The following is a 16,111-nucleotide window of genomic DNA, read 5'->3' on the forward strand; positions in this document are numbered from 1 at the left end:
CAAACTCAAAGAAGGTATATAGCTTTTTATATCACAAAGAAAGAGAATCTTGTTCTACTGGTGCGTTTTTGACACCCATGCCTCAATTCCCAGTAGTTGTGTGGATTCACTGACTCAGAACTTGTAAGGTATACTTAGAACAGTGCCTGGAACATAGTAAACCCTCTTAATGTTAGCTATTTTTAATATTTGTGTGTGTGTGTATGTTTAAGAATGAGAATTGATTGGTAAATCAGTGAAACTGAATACAAACAAGATAGAGTGATTTCAAAACTCTCATTCTTTAGACCTGAAGATAGAAGCACAAAATTGGATTCATAGAGGATAGTGCAGCATGAAGAGTAGAAGTTGATGGGGCTGACTGAGTAAATAGTAAATTTATAGCAAGAAGTAAATGTATAAGTGGATTCATTCAAGAGAAATCAAATCATGTATCTCACAGTCTTTGTGTGTGTGTTCTTGCTGATTTACTCAATAGTTATTAAGTGTTGCTATGTGATGGGCACTGTGCTATGAGAATTAGTAAATCTAAGTCTGAAGCTTGTGAGAGTGGCCATGTAGTCTTTCCCTATAAATTCTAAAAATCAGAATTTACATGTTTTTGTGGTCCTTTAATGTAACTTCTGCCTAAACATTGTATACTGTGGTTATTACAAACATTAATAAGCTTGGTTTTAACCTTCTTTTATAGATAGCTTTATCGATATGGTTACTAAAAAAAAGTTAGGTACACTAGGCTTGCAGCTTTAGCTCTTCTGGCCTTAGGTCAGATTTCCCCACATTGTTTTTACAGAACACTGGTTTTATAGGAGCTCCTCTAGCAAAGGATTCTCTTGTCAGTAAATTTGTGAAGAGCTGCATTTTGTATATTCAATTTAGAATTATAATCTCAATGACTTGAAAAGGCAAACACACCTGTTTAATTTTGCTTAATCCAGCCTTTTCCAGATGTTAATTGTTTCCAGAATCATTTTCCATGTAAGATATGGAACCTACCTCATAACTACTTTTCATACTTTTTTTTCTTCCTTCATTTGTCAGGTCTTCAAAGCCTTTTTTTAAATTTTTTCTTCTGTCACTGGGTGTGCCTGCTTTCCTTACGTCCTAATATGGTGCAAACTTGGAATGACTATGCAAGACTAAATAGGCAAATGTCTAAAGCAAGCCTATGAATAAAATGCTTCAGCTTTTAAACATACTTTTTATTTACACTTCAAAGCATAGAAATGAGAGAAAATTGTAAAATGAACTTCTACACACTCATCATCAAGCTTTAGCAATTATCTACTTATGGCCAATCTTATTTTGTCTGTATTCCACCCACTAACAACCCTCTGCCTCCTTATTTTGGAACCATTCCCAGTCATCATATCATTTCAGCTGTAAACCTTTCAGTGTTTATACTGAACCTGTTCTCTCGATATTAGAGCCTTAAAAAAATAAAACAATACTATTATCGTACCTAAAAATGATTAATATTTCTTAAGTATTACCAAATACCAGCGTTTACATTTCTCTGGTTTGCTTATAAATATTTTACTTACTTCCTTTAAGGATTCAGAATAAGATTCATATTTTGATTTAACTTGATTGGTATTGTGAAATTATAAATTCATAGATTTAAACATTTCATGGGCATTGATCCATTGTCCTCAGTTATTGATGTCCTATCTTTGGCTAGTGGCTAGTATATAGGTTTGTTCCTGAGTTCTTTTGACAGGACTCTAGTGGGTTATGATACTTTCTCTGCTTTCTGGTATGAAAAGGTGTTCTAGGTTCATCTTATAAATTTTCTCTTCCAGACTAGGAACTGGCCATTTCTCTAAGGAGCTCTGATTCTTTTTACTGGGAAAGGTATTTAAAGACCACAATCTGAGTACTAGGGATGCTCATTACTACTGAGTTTGTTACTATAACTAATCTTTTTCAGTGGTAAGAGCTGGGAGTGGGGAAAAAAATGCATATGTTCATATAGACACGTGTACATATACATACATATCCTACTGATATTTCCCATTTAATTCTGTACTATATGGTTTTTATACACACACGTATACAGGTATACCTTGTTTTATTGTGCTTTGCTTTACTGCAATTTGCAGATATTATTTGTTTGTTTTAACAAATTGAAGGTTTGTGGCAGCCCTGCATTATGCAAGTCTGTCAGCGCCATTTTTCCAATAGCATTTGCTCACTGTATGTATCACATTTTGGTAATTTTTGCAGTATTCCAAACTTGCTTCTTCATTATATTTGTTCTGGTGATCTGTGGTTATTTAGGGGCACCATCAAACCATGCCCATGTAAGACAGCAAATTTAATCAATAAATGTGTGTTCTGACTGCTCCCACTGACCAGTCATTCCCCATCTCTCTCCCTCTCCTCAGGCCTCCTTATTCCCTGAGACAAAACAACATTGAAATGAGGCCAGTTGATAACCCTGCAGTGGCCTCTAAGCGTTCAAGTGAAAGGAAGAGTCACACATCTCTCACTTTAAATCAAAAGCTAGAAATGATTAAGCTTAGTGAGGAAGGCATGTCAAAAGCCAAGATAGGATGAAAGCTAGGCCTCTTGCACCAGTTATTCAAGTTGTGAATGCAAAGGAAAAGTTCTTGAAGGAAATTGAAAGTGCTACTCCAGTGAACACATGAATGATAAGAATATGAAATAGCCTTATTGCTGATATGGAGAAAATTTTAGTGGTCTGGATAGAATATCAAACCAACCACAACATCCCCTTAAGCCAAAGTCTAATCCAGAGCAGAGCCTTAACTCTCTTCAATTTTGTGAAGGCTGAGAGAGATGAGGAAGCTTCAGAGGAAAAGTTTGAAGCTAGCAGAGGTTGGTTCATGAGGTTTAAGGAAAAAGCTGTCACCATAATATAAAAATGGAAGTGCCGATATAGAAGCTGCAGTGCGTTATCCAGAAGATCTTGCTAAGATAATGAAGGTGGCTACTGTAAACAACAGATTTTCAGTGTAGATGAAACAGCCTTATATTGGAAGAAGGTGCCATCTAGGACATTCATAGCTAGAGAGGAGAAGTCAATGCCTGGTTTCAAAGCTTCAAAGGTCAGGCTGACTCTCTTGTGAGGAGCTAATGTAGCAGATGACTTGAAGTTGAAACCAGAGCTCATTTAGCATTCTGAAAATCCTAGGACCCTTAGATTTATGCTAAATCTACTCTGCCTGTGCTCTGTAAACGGAACAACAGAGCCTGGATGATAGCATCCAGTAAATAATTTTAAAATTAAAACTTTAGAGAGTTGTAGATTCACCTTACAAATTTGAAGTATGTGCTAAATATAGAGATTTACAAAATTAGGTCATAAGAAATTTTTAATAAATTAAATAAATTTATGTATGTATGGCTGTGTTGGGTCTTTGTTGCTGTACGCGGGCTTTCTCTAGTTGCGGCGAGCAGGGGCTACTCTTTGTTGTGGTGCACAGGCTTATCATTACGGTGGCTTCTCTTGTTGCAGAGCATGGCTCTAGGTGTGCAGGCTTCAGTAGCTGTGGCTCGTGGGCTCTAGAGCACAGGCTCAGTAGTTGTGGCGCATGGGGTTCGTTGCTCTGCGGCATGTCGGTTCTTCCTGGACCAGGGCTCGAACCCGTGTCCCCTGCATTGTCAGGCGGATTCTTAACCACTGCACCACCAGGGAAGTTCCCATAAGAAATTTTTGAAGAACTTACTATAAAAAAACATCACTTAACATTTTTTGCCTTTTTTAGCTGGATGAAAACATGAGTTTTATGAGTAGCCATTTTGCATGAGACAGTTGGAATTCCTTACAGGAATATATTTTTATGTAATAGTTATAGCTTCAAAAAGATTACAGTTTGTTTCTGGCCTTAAATATTATATATAAGTACTTAAAAATTTTTAGTTATATGACATGATGGGGTCATGGACTAAAAACTCCTGAGCTGCATTTTAATAGGCATGAAATATTTTAAATTTATCATAAATTTATATGTGCAAGTTTAAAATTTATACCTGGGGACTTTAATATCACACAATTCATAGTCAGATGTCATTGAACATGTAATTGTTTCTACATATCACATTATGCTGTACTTTGGGATTGTGCTATAAATCTTTTGTGACTATGAGTTATTTTGGTATGTTGCTAACATTGATTTATGTTAGTTCACATTACTTTAATTTGAAAGCATTCTTTCTAAACCAGCCATTTAATGTAACAAGTACTTAGACTTGACTGTTTACTCAGTTTTACCATATGCAGGTCTGAAAGCTTTGTAGGGAAGTGCTTTAGTTTTCAATAGAAAAGTTCAGGGTTTTTGTTTGTTTGTTTTTTTCTTCTTCATTGAGATATTTATATTTTGTAATAGTGATACGTCAGACATTTTATGGTATTTTTTGATTTTTTTGATGTAATTTAAAAATAAATACACATGCAAAATTATTCTTATATTTGTTAAAGGTTTCTAGTTTATAGTTATTATATGAGCCATTTGTGAATTAACAAGAATTAAGATCTACAGCCAGAATCTTGAAGTGCTTTGAGATTGTTGCCTTGAGTAGCAGTTATCCTTTTACTGTAGACATGGAGACATAGTTCTTCTAGTCAGATATTGGCCAGTAGTGAAATAGCTCTACTCGATTATGAGAAATTGTTCCTGTTTTCTTTTTATAAAGGAATTTACAATCACTAGGCTGATTTTAGAAGTAAATAACAGTATAAAGTACATTATAAATTGCAATAATAAATAGTAAATAAAGAAGTAAACCACAAAGCAAAAATACACAACTTTCACTTGTGTTTAGCTAATTTAGTTTAAATATTAGGTACTATAACATTTCATTTTTTTCTTCACAAATTATTAATATTCTATATTCCAATGTTCTTAATTGTTTTAGGCTGCAGTTCATGGAGCTCGTTTCAAAGGGCAGGATCTAAAACTGGCTTGGAATAAACCAATAACTAATATTTCAGCTGTTGAAACAGAAGAAGTTGAACCTGATGAAGAGGAAGTATGTTTTTTTTCCACTTGTTTTTACCCTTAAATGTTTACGTTTTTATATAAAATGTGATTTTATGGCTGTGATTTTAACATAAAACTTTTATTCCTGAGCCATCTTCCAGGCAGGGGATATCAGATAAATGCAGACAACTTTAAATTTTATGTATTAATGAGAACTGTGGATTGCTAATCCAAAAAGAATATATGAAAATCATATATATACTCAGTTTTCATTTACTCTTAGAAAACATTAATTATTCATTAGATTTTTATCCACAGGAAATCTTGTGATATTTTAAGTTTTAGAGTATATACTCTCTTCAGTTGCTTTATTAACATTTCAGGTTTCATTTTAATTCATACCATTTTAGTTCATTAGCATGAATGCCTGCTATATGGTAGATACTGTGATAGGCACAAAAATGAATAAGACACGGTCCCTGTTATCAAGGAGCTTATAATATGGAAGAGGGGGTGGTGACAGACACATAAGAAACTAATTATAATAAAAGGCAGACTGATATGGTAAATAAAGATTTGAACAATATGCTGTGGGAACCCAGAGGAAGGAGTGATTGTTTCTTTCCAGAAGAATCTTGAAGGAGGTGGTGGCAGTGGAGCTGAACCCTGAGTGATAAAAAAACTTTTCATAACCAAGAGCTGGGACTGGGAGTATAGTTGAGAGAGGCATTTTAAATGGCAGAAGTATAGGTGTGGAAGAGTATATTTTTTCTTGGGTAACAGCAGGTAGTCTGATGGCTGAGAGGTGAGAGCATGAAGAACAGTGAAGTGGAGAGCCCTTTGAAACCAAAAACCTAAAGATAAGCAACTCTGTTTTGTTTAATCATGAAATAAGCTGTAGGAAAAAGTTGAGGAAGTTAAGGAATGAAAGGTAAGGTGGGGAAACTAAATGGTTCCATGTTTTACATTGGTTAGATTTTCATAATGGCACTTCATTTTGTTTGAAGAGCATTCAAGGCTGTTATACATATCCATAGTCAAATGCAAGAATAAAATGTGTATTTTGAAACTCATATACATGATTTGTCATTTTATATTTTAGATTATACCTTTGTCCTTCCATGAGTTTGAATTGAATGGGGAGAAAAGCAGGAGAGCTCCTGGTATTAGGTATTTTGAAAAGTTTGAAAAGTAGACTGAGAAGCTTTTATGAAGGGAATGGGGAAAAGAAAAGAATGCTATAAAAGAAAATGTTTGTTACATATAGCAGAAAAGAAATATAAATATTGATAAACTTTATTCAAGTTGTTGGTTGATTTAGTGTCAGAGAAGACTTATTGATGTTTTCTTTAAAACAAAAAAAAGGTGTGGAGCAATGTTTTGTAGGTATAGAAGATGGCATAATTTGATAAAGAGAGGCAGGAGAAACGGCATGTACAAAGGCTTACTTTGATATTTTTTTAGTGTCTATTTGATGCAAGCAATAGAATAGATAGTATTGAGAAACCATTGAGTAAAGATTGCTTTTCTTTGTTTCTTGAATGTTCTAGCTATAGAAATACCTTTTGTATTCAACTCTGTTGAGAGTAATCAGTGTTTAAAAGTGTCACCTTTTTTCTTTTCTTTTTTTTTTTTTTGGGTAAATTCCTAAATGCATTTTAACCTAAAGTTTCAGGAAGAGTCTTTGGTGGATGACTCATTACTTCAAGATGATGATGAAGAAGAAGAGGACAATGAATCTCGCTCTTGGAGAAGATGATTTGACTGATCATTGATCTGCATATGATAGAACTCTACCTGTGTTTCATTAGTATTATCTAATGTACTTTTACATATTTGTAAAAACAATTTTTGGTAAAATGTGATGAAGATGGATTTCACAAATAGACAAAAGAGAAGAAAACTACCTTCTGAATCCTGTATTTTGAAAGATTGATGTTTGAGTTTTATTTCAGTAAACAATTGGTAAAGACATCACACTAGAAACATATGCAATGTTTTTATTACATACTTCTACTGAACATTACAGAATTCTTTGGGTTCTTTGTAATTTAATGAATAGGTCTGAAGACTTAATGACCAATACTTGTTATAACTTAGAGGATTTTGTTTTACTCCAAATAAGGAATGCATTTGCATTTAAGATCTTAATGAATGTTTTCAAAAATGAGTAGGTAACATAGTACTCTAACTAAAGTCTCCAAGTTATGTATTCATAATATTACATAGTAGTATGCTTAGGCTTTACTATGTATTAGCCTTTTGTTGGACTTGTGTATGTATTTTACAATATGGGTTTTAATGATAACGGTGTATGACTGCTTTGCATTTGAGTCCTTATGCATTCAGATGTTAAAAATAAAGTGGAATGGTCTCTTGAAAAGAAAAGAAAAGAAAAAAGCAATGACAAAAAAAAAAGACAATGTTCCTTGATTTAAAAAAAGAAAAAAAAAAAGGAAAAGAAAGTTAAAATAAATAGACCATTCCAGATGGTGATCTACCCTTCCCCCCAATTATCACAAAAGGAGCTATAATCACTAACTTATTCTTAATAATAATAATAATGGTTACCAGTACCTTTACAATAATGTTCAATCCATTGTTTAAAATTTATACCACTTCAGTTTGGTTTGATCCTATAAACTTTCAACAGATGTCTTAAATTAAAAGCAGGCTGATTAGTTTGGAACCAGACTTCAAGTAGAGCTAACATTTGGTGAATAAGAAAACATCACATTACATTTTGGATGTATGAAAGAAAACTTGACCATTTGAAGATGTATGAATAAAGAAATGTACTATAGATACTACTTTAGGAAAACACTGTTTGGTAAGTGTTCCAGTCTGATATTTTAAGTGTGCATTTCCTATACTTGTATAAAAAATCTTTGACATTTGCAACAATATTGTGATTTTTAAGTGGCTTTCTCTGACAAGTGAACATGATCATTGAAAGTTGATACAGCAGTTTCCAGGAAATAAATGCATTCTTTGTAGAATGGAGGGTGGAAGATTACATATTTATCTTTTACAGTTTATCCTTTTGGTTGCAAGTGTTTCTACCCCTCCTGAGAATATAGTGATTATATTAAAAGTCACATAAAAAAAAATTACTTTCTTCCCATACTGGGGTCCTCACAATCACAGACTGTAATTTCACCACCATGGTCTTTTGCCAGTGGATAGCTAGTGGATGCTGTTCCTCTTTTCCTTTTCTTCCCACACTTAGGGTTAAAGTTGTATATATATTCTTGATGGTATTATATTTCATAGGAATGTTTTGGCTTGCAGTTGATGCACATGTTTATATTTAAAATTTCACTATCAGATTTCTTTTGTCAAAATAGTGACTTTACTTGAAACTTCTTTACTCTACTTAGAGCTGTGATATATTTTGATGTAGTCTCTTGTATGTTGACTATGTGCTATTCTGATTCATTAGGTAAGTTTGTTTTCTTTTCTTTTTAGTAGTCGTGAAAGATGCCAAATTGGCAGAGGCTCACGTTTCTTCTCTTTACACCAAACAGGTATTATAAAGAAAGAAAATCTTGCAAAGGCCAGTTAAATCTCCATGCTGATTTTTGGCTTTATAATATGATTAGTAAATTTTAGCATGATGTTTTGCAATTATTGTAAAATTCCCTTATAATGTAACTGAAATCACATACTATTTACTTAAACCCATAAATAGCTAATCACTTTCCCTAATCTTAAATTCTGTAGTAACCTAAAATTAAAAGGTTTTACACCATGTTGCTTTGAATGAATCAGAAGACAAGTATGTTTTGATAGGGTCCTGCAGTATGGGGATTAAATATTAGCAACAATCATTAGGTCCATAATTATATTTTTATTATCATTAATATGATTTTAATTATAAATATTACGTAGTATGAAATTGCTATTGGATTTTTTCAAATTAATGCATATGTTTATAAATACTAGTACTCTACATGTACTTTCATGTGTTCTCATTTAAAACTTAAAATATCCCTTTGAAGTAGTTGTTAATTCCCATTTTACAGATAAGGAAACTTAGGCTAATAGAGATGAAATGACTTGCCCAAAGTGACAGCTAGTAAGTAGAAGGACTAAATTTGAATTGCAGGCATTCTGATTTCAGTGCCAACTTTTTTTTAAACCTCTACATTGCTACCTCCTTCCTAATTATTGATTGGGCATGAGATTGTGTTCACAATAAATGTGGTAGTTGTTACACAAAATTAGTAGACTTCTTGGTCATTAGCCAGTTCATACCTTAACCATCCCTTTTAACACAGCACTTTGTTCATATCTCTGTTACAGTACTTATGTTGTAATATAATTTATCTGGTTTATATGTCTGTCTTCCCCACTAGATTACAAGCTCCTCTAGGAAGGGGACCATGTCTTATTCATCTTTTTATCTCTAGTGATTATCATAAAGCCTGGCTCATAGTGGGCATTCAGTTGTTTGTTGGATGAATTAATGGATGAATGCATATTTAAATCTCCAACAATGGAGTGACAATTACCTCCCTTGTTAATTCTTATCAATTTTCTAAAAATCTCTCTTGAAGGTCTTCTCAGTCATTGGGACCGTCTTAGTAAACAATTGATACTGTTAAGTATTGCACCAGTGGGGGTTACAAATACTGATGGAGGAATATACAAGTAGTCTTAGTGGAATTTCCATAACAATTAGTAGGCTATTAAAATTTTGGAGTTTTAAATGTCCATTCAGGAGTAAAATCGCCTTTTGGTTTCTATCAGTGTGTAAGAATAGAAATGTCAAGAGCCACTAATCTAGTCCATCCCGGTTAATTTTTTATATCCAAAGATGAGCTAGTGTAGAGTACTGGACAAGGGTTAAGAGATTTAGCTTTTGGTCCCTAGCTCTGTGATTTGACTCTCTGGCCTTAGACAAGTCTCTTAACTTATCCAGGGTTGTTTCCTTGTCTGTAAAATGAAAGGGGTTGGACTAGATGATCTCTGAGGTCCGTTCCACGTCTTTAGTTTCCCTGGTAGTATATTAGTGTTTGATCTAAAACAATTAAACATATCTATATCAATTCTCCCTACCTGTTGTTGCTGTTGCTGTTTCTATCATCTTATCAGTGGAAACAACTTAGATTTGGTTATGATAATTCATACAGTGTGTCTTGGTACAGTTTTGTATATAGTGTTCCCAAATGTTTGCCTTTGCTACCCAAATTCCTTTTAACCTGGGAAGTGTAGATTAACTTCTGTATTCACACTTTTTCTTCTTGCTTGTAACTTTCCTTTCACTTCCAAACTTAAAGTTTAAAACTCTTTCTTATTACAGTATGCTACCTAAAACTTGATACACGCTTTTAAATTTTGCAGTTCTAACAAGTTCTTTGCTGTAGTATAGATCTGGGCTGAGGTGGGAGTGAAAAAGGGATTGAGACGTAGGTAGCTACTTTTTCCAGGAAAAAATTGAAGGAAATTATGTATCATTGCTTTAAAAGATTGATTAGGATTACCTCAAGGGATGGTTGAGTTGTCATTTTACATACTTCACTCAATATTTTATGTCTCTACGTAAGCAGTGTTGCTTTAACTGTTATTGGATAATTGTAACATTTAAAAATTAATTTTAGTATTTAACCAGTACTCAAGCATTTAATGAAATCATGTTGCATGAATGGGAGAGTATTCCATAGCTCTTGTTTTATTTTGTAATATAATCAAATGTATCAAACAGTAGTTTACTATAAAGATAAGACTTCACTGTTTTAGCTGATTGCCTGTAGAAAGTATGGCTGAGCTTAATTGAAGGAAATTTCTTGTTACTAGAACTGTTTTATGGGGACTGTATTTTCAGTCTTACTTGGAACACTAATCACTGGCTCTAAGGGTTACAAAAAGAAGGCAAACAGTTGCTTGTTTGGTATGTTGAAATATCAATGGCTATTGTAGAATATTATACAAACTTTATCAGTCTATATTTTCTTTCTTTTTTCCCCTTACCTATAGTGTGAACTAATTATAGAAAATCAGTTTTAGTCCTTCCAGAATTTATGTAAATATTTGTAAGATTTTCTTTTTTCTTCCCTTACAAGAAGTCTTTTAGCCTTTTAAAACAAAAATGTCTTGCATAAAATTCTGGCTTATTAGGTTAGTTCACCTTTTGGTCTTTTGCAGGGCTTTTCTCATTCTTCCAAAACCATATAATTAAAGCAGAAATGTAATCTAGGAATAAATTGTCAGCATACAGTATCTGTAAGGCAGAAAGAAAATTTCCTTTTCCCAGATCTCAGGAACTACCTTGTTCTTGTTAACTTCTTGAACTGGCTAGTTGCTCCGAGGTATGTATACAGCATACAGGCTTTTAGAGAAGAGTAGATTTTTTCTCTCTGATCATTGTATACCTATCAGATGACAGCAGATTATCTTCCAAAATAGCTATCTAAAAGACCTAAGAAAGGAAGAAACCTTGGTGAACATGACTGACATACTCAGTAATTTCTAATGAAAACTTGTTCAAAGAAAAATTTCATACTTGTTCAGTAGAAAAATTCCTAATTTGGTTAATAACTTTCTTACAGTTTATCAGTATTATGTACTCATTACTTAGTATAATTAAAAGCATTTTTATTTTACTTTTTTGTATCAATTTATTATATTTGCTTCTTCCTCATCCCTCCCTCCCTGTCACTTTACTTCATCCATCCTCTCATCTTCCCAATCATCCAAGTTAGTCTTCCTTTGTATACGAAGCAGTGTCTCATTTTGATATGTTCCTTTTTATTTACTTTTGTTGTTAATCATTATGCTTAGTAGAGTATTTTATGTCATATAGTGTGATTGAAGAATGAAATGGTTATCACATGGAGTTTAAGGAAATGAAGTCCTTGGGAAACTTAAGACAATTGTTCTTGCTTTTATTTTATATCAATATTTTGGAATTTGTTCGTGATTTCTTAAAATTACTACTTTGCCAACCCACACTGATAAAAATTTACTATGTGGTCAGTTATGACATTTCCTAATCAAAAATTTTAGATCGTAACCATGTTGCAGAGCTGTGATCTTTGCAGCTTAATGTTTCAGTGAAGCATGATGCAGAGAAGTTTTGTTAAATCATTTTAACCCAAGGCTGATCTTTGTGAAATTTGTCTGGAACTTTCATTTTGATTCCTTTCTCAGATTTTATTTAATGTTAAAAAAAATTAGAGTTCAGTGTATGGTATGATTCAGTTTTTAGATTTATTTACTGTTTTCACAGTTTTTTTTAATAGTCTTCTCTTTTTCCAGCAGAGAGAGATCATCATTGCCTGAATTTAGCTTTGTGACTACAACAGCAAGACCTGTTCCTGTCTGGAGACGACTGTTATAATAATATGATACTATCGTTTTATGTTTGCCCTTTATCATTTTGAATAGATGTTTACATGTACCATAATTAGCATTTTATCTTTACAGTTCTTTTAGGGTACATCTGAGTCCAGAAGTAAATCTGATTGTGTGCTTTGTCTGACCTTATTCTTAAATGTTTTCTCCCCTTTATAGCCATTTATTTTTAAACAGTCTAAGAAGGAAAAAAAAGAAAATCCTCTTGGTTTTCCTAACCTGAGATAAGTTTTCAGTCTCAGCCAAATTGAAATTGTGTCTAGGAAGTCTGTAAAGCCATGATACTATGTTCATTAGCATGAACAACTTAGAATGATGAAAATGATTAAAAAGTTAAACCTTGGTTTGGCTTTAATTTTCCTGGGTTTTTAGGATACATTTCTGGAGTTAGGATAGTCACTTAAAACAATTTTGAACAATTAGTAAAATACTTTTTTCACATGGTGATAACTTGCCTGTTTCTTCTAAATATACTTATTGAAGTCACTGCCAAGGCCACTTACCCAAATAATTTTTAAAAAACTCTTAACTCTTCAAAGTAAACAAGGAAAATAATTTTCTTTCTTTTAAAGTAGTATAAAATGATCTGTGGATTGTAGATATTGAGAAATATCTATTAAATGTCTAATTTACACAGTTTTTCCTTATTTTCCTCAGTTGCAACCAAGATATCAAAGACAATTTTAAAAGCAAGGGGAAATAGTGTTGTGTGTCTAGCATTGTTAAAACTATAGTTTCCCTGTCTTAAAAGGTGTATGTCCATATCATTTATTTATAAGCAATATGGCTTGGAATTATTTATAAAGAGTGTGATTAAATTTTATTCTAAATATTCACCCAAAATACCCTCTTTATAATGGGCACCATAAAGTTTTCAGAAAACTAATTTCTTAGTATTCCTTCATAGATTCTCATTAGCATTTGAGAAGTCGGAAGTTATACTTGATAGCAACTCCTTTAGAAAAGTCCAAATTATACTTGATTCTTTTCTCCCTTGTTTTTTGTGGTTTTTTTTAGTTTCATTCAGCCATGCTCATATTTTCACCTTTTTGTGCAAAGTTAACTATTCTGCAAGCACTTTTTCTTGAGTATGCATTGCATTTGTCTTCATGAAAAAAAAAATGAACCCGTCAGACGTAATGTAAGTTATCTATTTTGATACACGTTAGTTGGAGACAGCATGGTTAATGTAGGCTTGGTTTAAAGGAAGGTCTTGTTAACATAATTATGACCTTATAGCCTACAGGGCATTTTAAAACTTGGACTTCTCTTCTAGTTCACATTTATGAACAAACATATAGTTGCTGGGAGTTCACAAATATTTTCCCAGATTAGTTCAGTAGTTTTTTCTTTTTAAGGAAAGATTCTCTGCCTGTGTAATAGAATAGTTCTAACCTGCTGGGCTAAAAACCCAAAAAACATTCTCTGAAGGGACCATACTTGCTGTTAACAGTTTTGGTTGGTTAATAGATGTGGATCATATCCCACCGCTCTCAATTTTATTTTGTCATCTTCCTCCCCCCCCCTTGCTTTTAAATTAAAAACAAACTAAATTGAACATGCCATTGGGAATCAGAAGTTGAGATGATTTAATTCTCATTGAGATCATTGTACTTTCTGAAAATTGCTGTGAGATCTGGTAGGTCAGGTACATATTTGAGTTCCCATATGTTTATTAATTAAAAATAGGGATTTTCATTATTTCATTTTCCTGAAGAGGATTCTTACGGAGCTATGTGTAGATAACTGTACAGAATCACTTTTGTGTAATTGAGTGAAGCAGTTTACCTCTGCATGATTGCATTATGGAAGCCTTTTATATATCTTTATATTTTTCAATATACTTAGATTTTTACACTATCAGCTGCCCTAGTCATGCTATATTTGTTTTTTTTTAATAGAGTTTATAAATATTTGTGCTCAAAATACAGATCAATTGAATATTTTTGGTCTTGTTTACAAGATAAATAATACTTTAAAGTGATGCAGCCCCTCAAGTGTCTTAGGAAAAAGTCATTGGTGCTACAAAACCTTTCAATATCATTTTCAACCTGTTATCTAGACTTTGCTAGGCTTAAATCTATGATTGCTTATAACTTAATCTAATCTAGCAGCATAATTATAAAAGTGGTCTGCGGTGAGTCGGGTAAAGAGCCCAGCCAATTAGAAACATCCCATAATTTAAAGATAAGATGGAGAATGACATTATACTAATTTGTGTCCAGCTTCCCCAAAAGAAAATAGTTTCTTCAGTTTTTCATTAGCTCTTTTGATAAAAGGAGTGGTGTGTTAATATGACTAGAATAAAGAAAATGATACATTCAGCATGGCTCAGTTTTCCCACATTTCAAATGGAAAACTTTTCTATTCCTAAAATATGGTGTAATCCTGTTCTGCTTTAAATTCCCATCTGTCTTTTACTCAACAGGAGGCAGGGTAATTCTTAAATATTTATAGAACATTTGATAAGTTCTAAAGAGATGTATTATTTACATTGTACAAGTTTTGTGTTGATGTGCAGATTGTTTTCTACATCTGCAAGACTTCATTCCAGCACCTTAGTGAATGTTCTTAAGATACAATTTTTAAGTATCAGCAAAGCATTCATAGATGTTTACTTTTGATTCTCAGAATCCTGAACCTGTTTTGGGTATGATGTTACTTCACAACATGTCTGGCACAAGATTTCCTTTAATAGTGGTTTAGTCTAACTCAATTTCTGTGGATTGTTGAACCGAAAAACACCAAAGGAGTTCTTTCTTGTCTGGAGACTGGATTGTTCCAGTTTTTAATACCTGTGCCCATAAGTATCCCATTTCACGAATGTGTGTTGGCATGGGGGGAAAATTCCCTGCTCTTTGAGTGGAGCGAAAGTAATTGGTTAAGCTGTAGCAGCTTTTTTTGTTTATTTTTTAAAGTGATAATAAAACTTGAACTGAAAATGGTAAAACTTGAACTAGAAAACTACTCTTGTATGCTTAGAATGTTTATAGTATTACGTGTTTATGTGAGGTTGTCAACATTTTTATTATTTATAGTTGAATTATGTTTTGTTTGTTAAATATCCATAATGTTTATTATTTTTATATTTTGAAAAATTTTAAAATAAAATAGTCTTACTAAAAGCAGTTGTTAACTTTTTAAAATTGTCTTGCATTTTGCATCAATTATAGTAACATAGAATAGAAAGGAAAACTGGCAGCCCTTGGGCACTGCACAAGTAGAAACATAAAGTGCTTATACTGTCAACTTCCAAGGCCAATGAAAGTTTTTGGAACTTCCCTCCATAATTTTCAGTTTTCATCTGAACATTTCTTCTCCTGATCTAATTTGATATACTTTTCCAGCATTCAGCATGTTCATTTCATATTTATTTTTATTGAATGATAAATATTGCAATATTTGTTTTTTGTGTTTGTTTTTCATTGCAGATATCCCTTCCATCATCTATAACTTGGGTTAAATAAGTTTGGTAATAACCTGTCTTCCACTGCTTCTACAAGAAAATACATTATCATCTCAGTATATAAGTTTTGATAAAAATCTAGTTAAAGAGATCTGGTTATGAAATAGTAGAAGTCTCTGGCTTAAAATAGAGGACTTTGGTTAATAAATAATGATACTTGGTAAAATTATTAAAAAGAATTATATATATAGATATATACCTATATATAGTACAAATTACACACAAAAATGTAAGCCTTTAAAGTCTTTCGCATTTTGAACCGTGTTTTAATCTTAAAATGACATTTGTCCCTAAGATCTCATTTAAATCAGAATTTTCAGGGACATTACCAACCCATTATTTA

General features: G+C 32.7%; 1 protein-coding gene across 13 annotated transcripts in view; it reads left to right on the top strand.

Annotated features, from left to right (window-relative positions):
- The window catches only part of RBM26 (RNA binding motif protein 26), an 89,008-nt gene extending 73,578 nt beyond the window's left edge, over positions 1 to 15,430 (top strand). For 4 of the 13 annotated variants that reach the window (XM_033400100.2, XM_033400103.2, XM_004276836.4 and 1 more), the window contains 4 exons: positions 4,882 to 4,995; positions 6,616 to 7,776; positions 8,415 to 8,473; positions 12,207 to 15,430. In XM_033400100.2, the coding sequence (XP_033255991.1) occupies positions 4,882 to 4,995; positions 6,616 to 6,705 (204 nt within the window). In that variant the 3' untranslated portion in view covers positions 6,706 to 7,776; positions 8,415 to 8,473; positions 12,207 to 15,430. Of the gene's footprint in view, positions 1 to 4,881; positions 8,474 to 12,206 lie in introns of all 13 variants that reach the window. The other 9 variants (XM_049700967.1, XM_049700969.1, XM_049700968.1 and 6 more) reach the window with 8 other exon arrangements.
- Positions 15,431 to 16,111: the final 681 nt, after the last annotated feature.

The sequence above is a fragment of the Orcinus orca genome, chromosome 18 (assembly GCF_937001465.1).
Source record: "Orcinus orca chromosome 18, mOrcOrc1.1, whole genome shotgun sequence".
Taxonomy (NCBI): Eukaryota; Metazoa; Chordata; class Mammalia; order Artiodactyla; family Delphinidae; genus Orcinus; species Orcinus orca.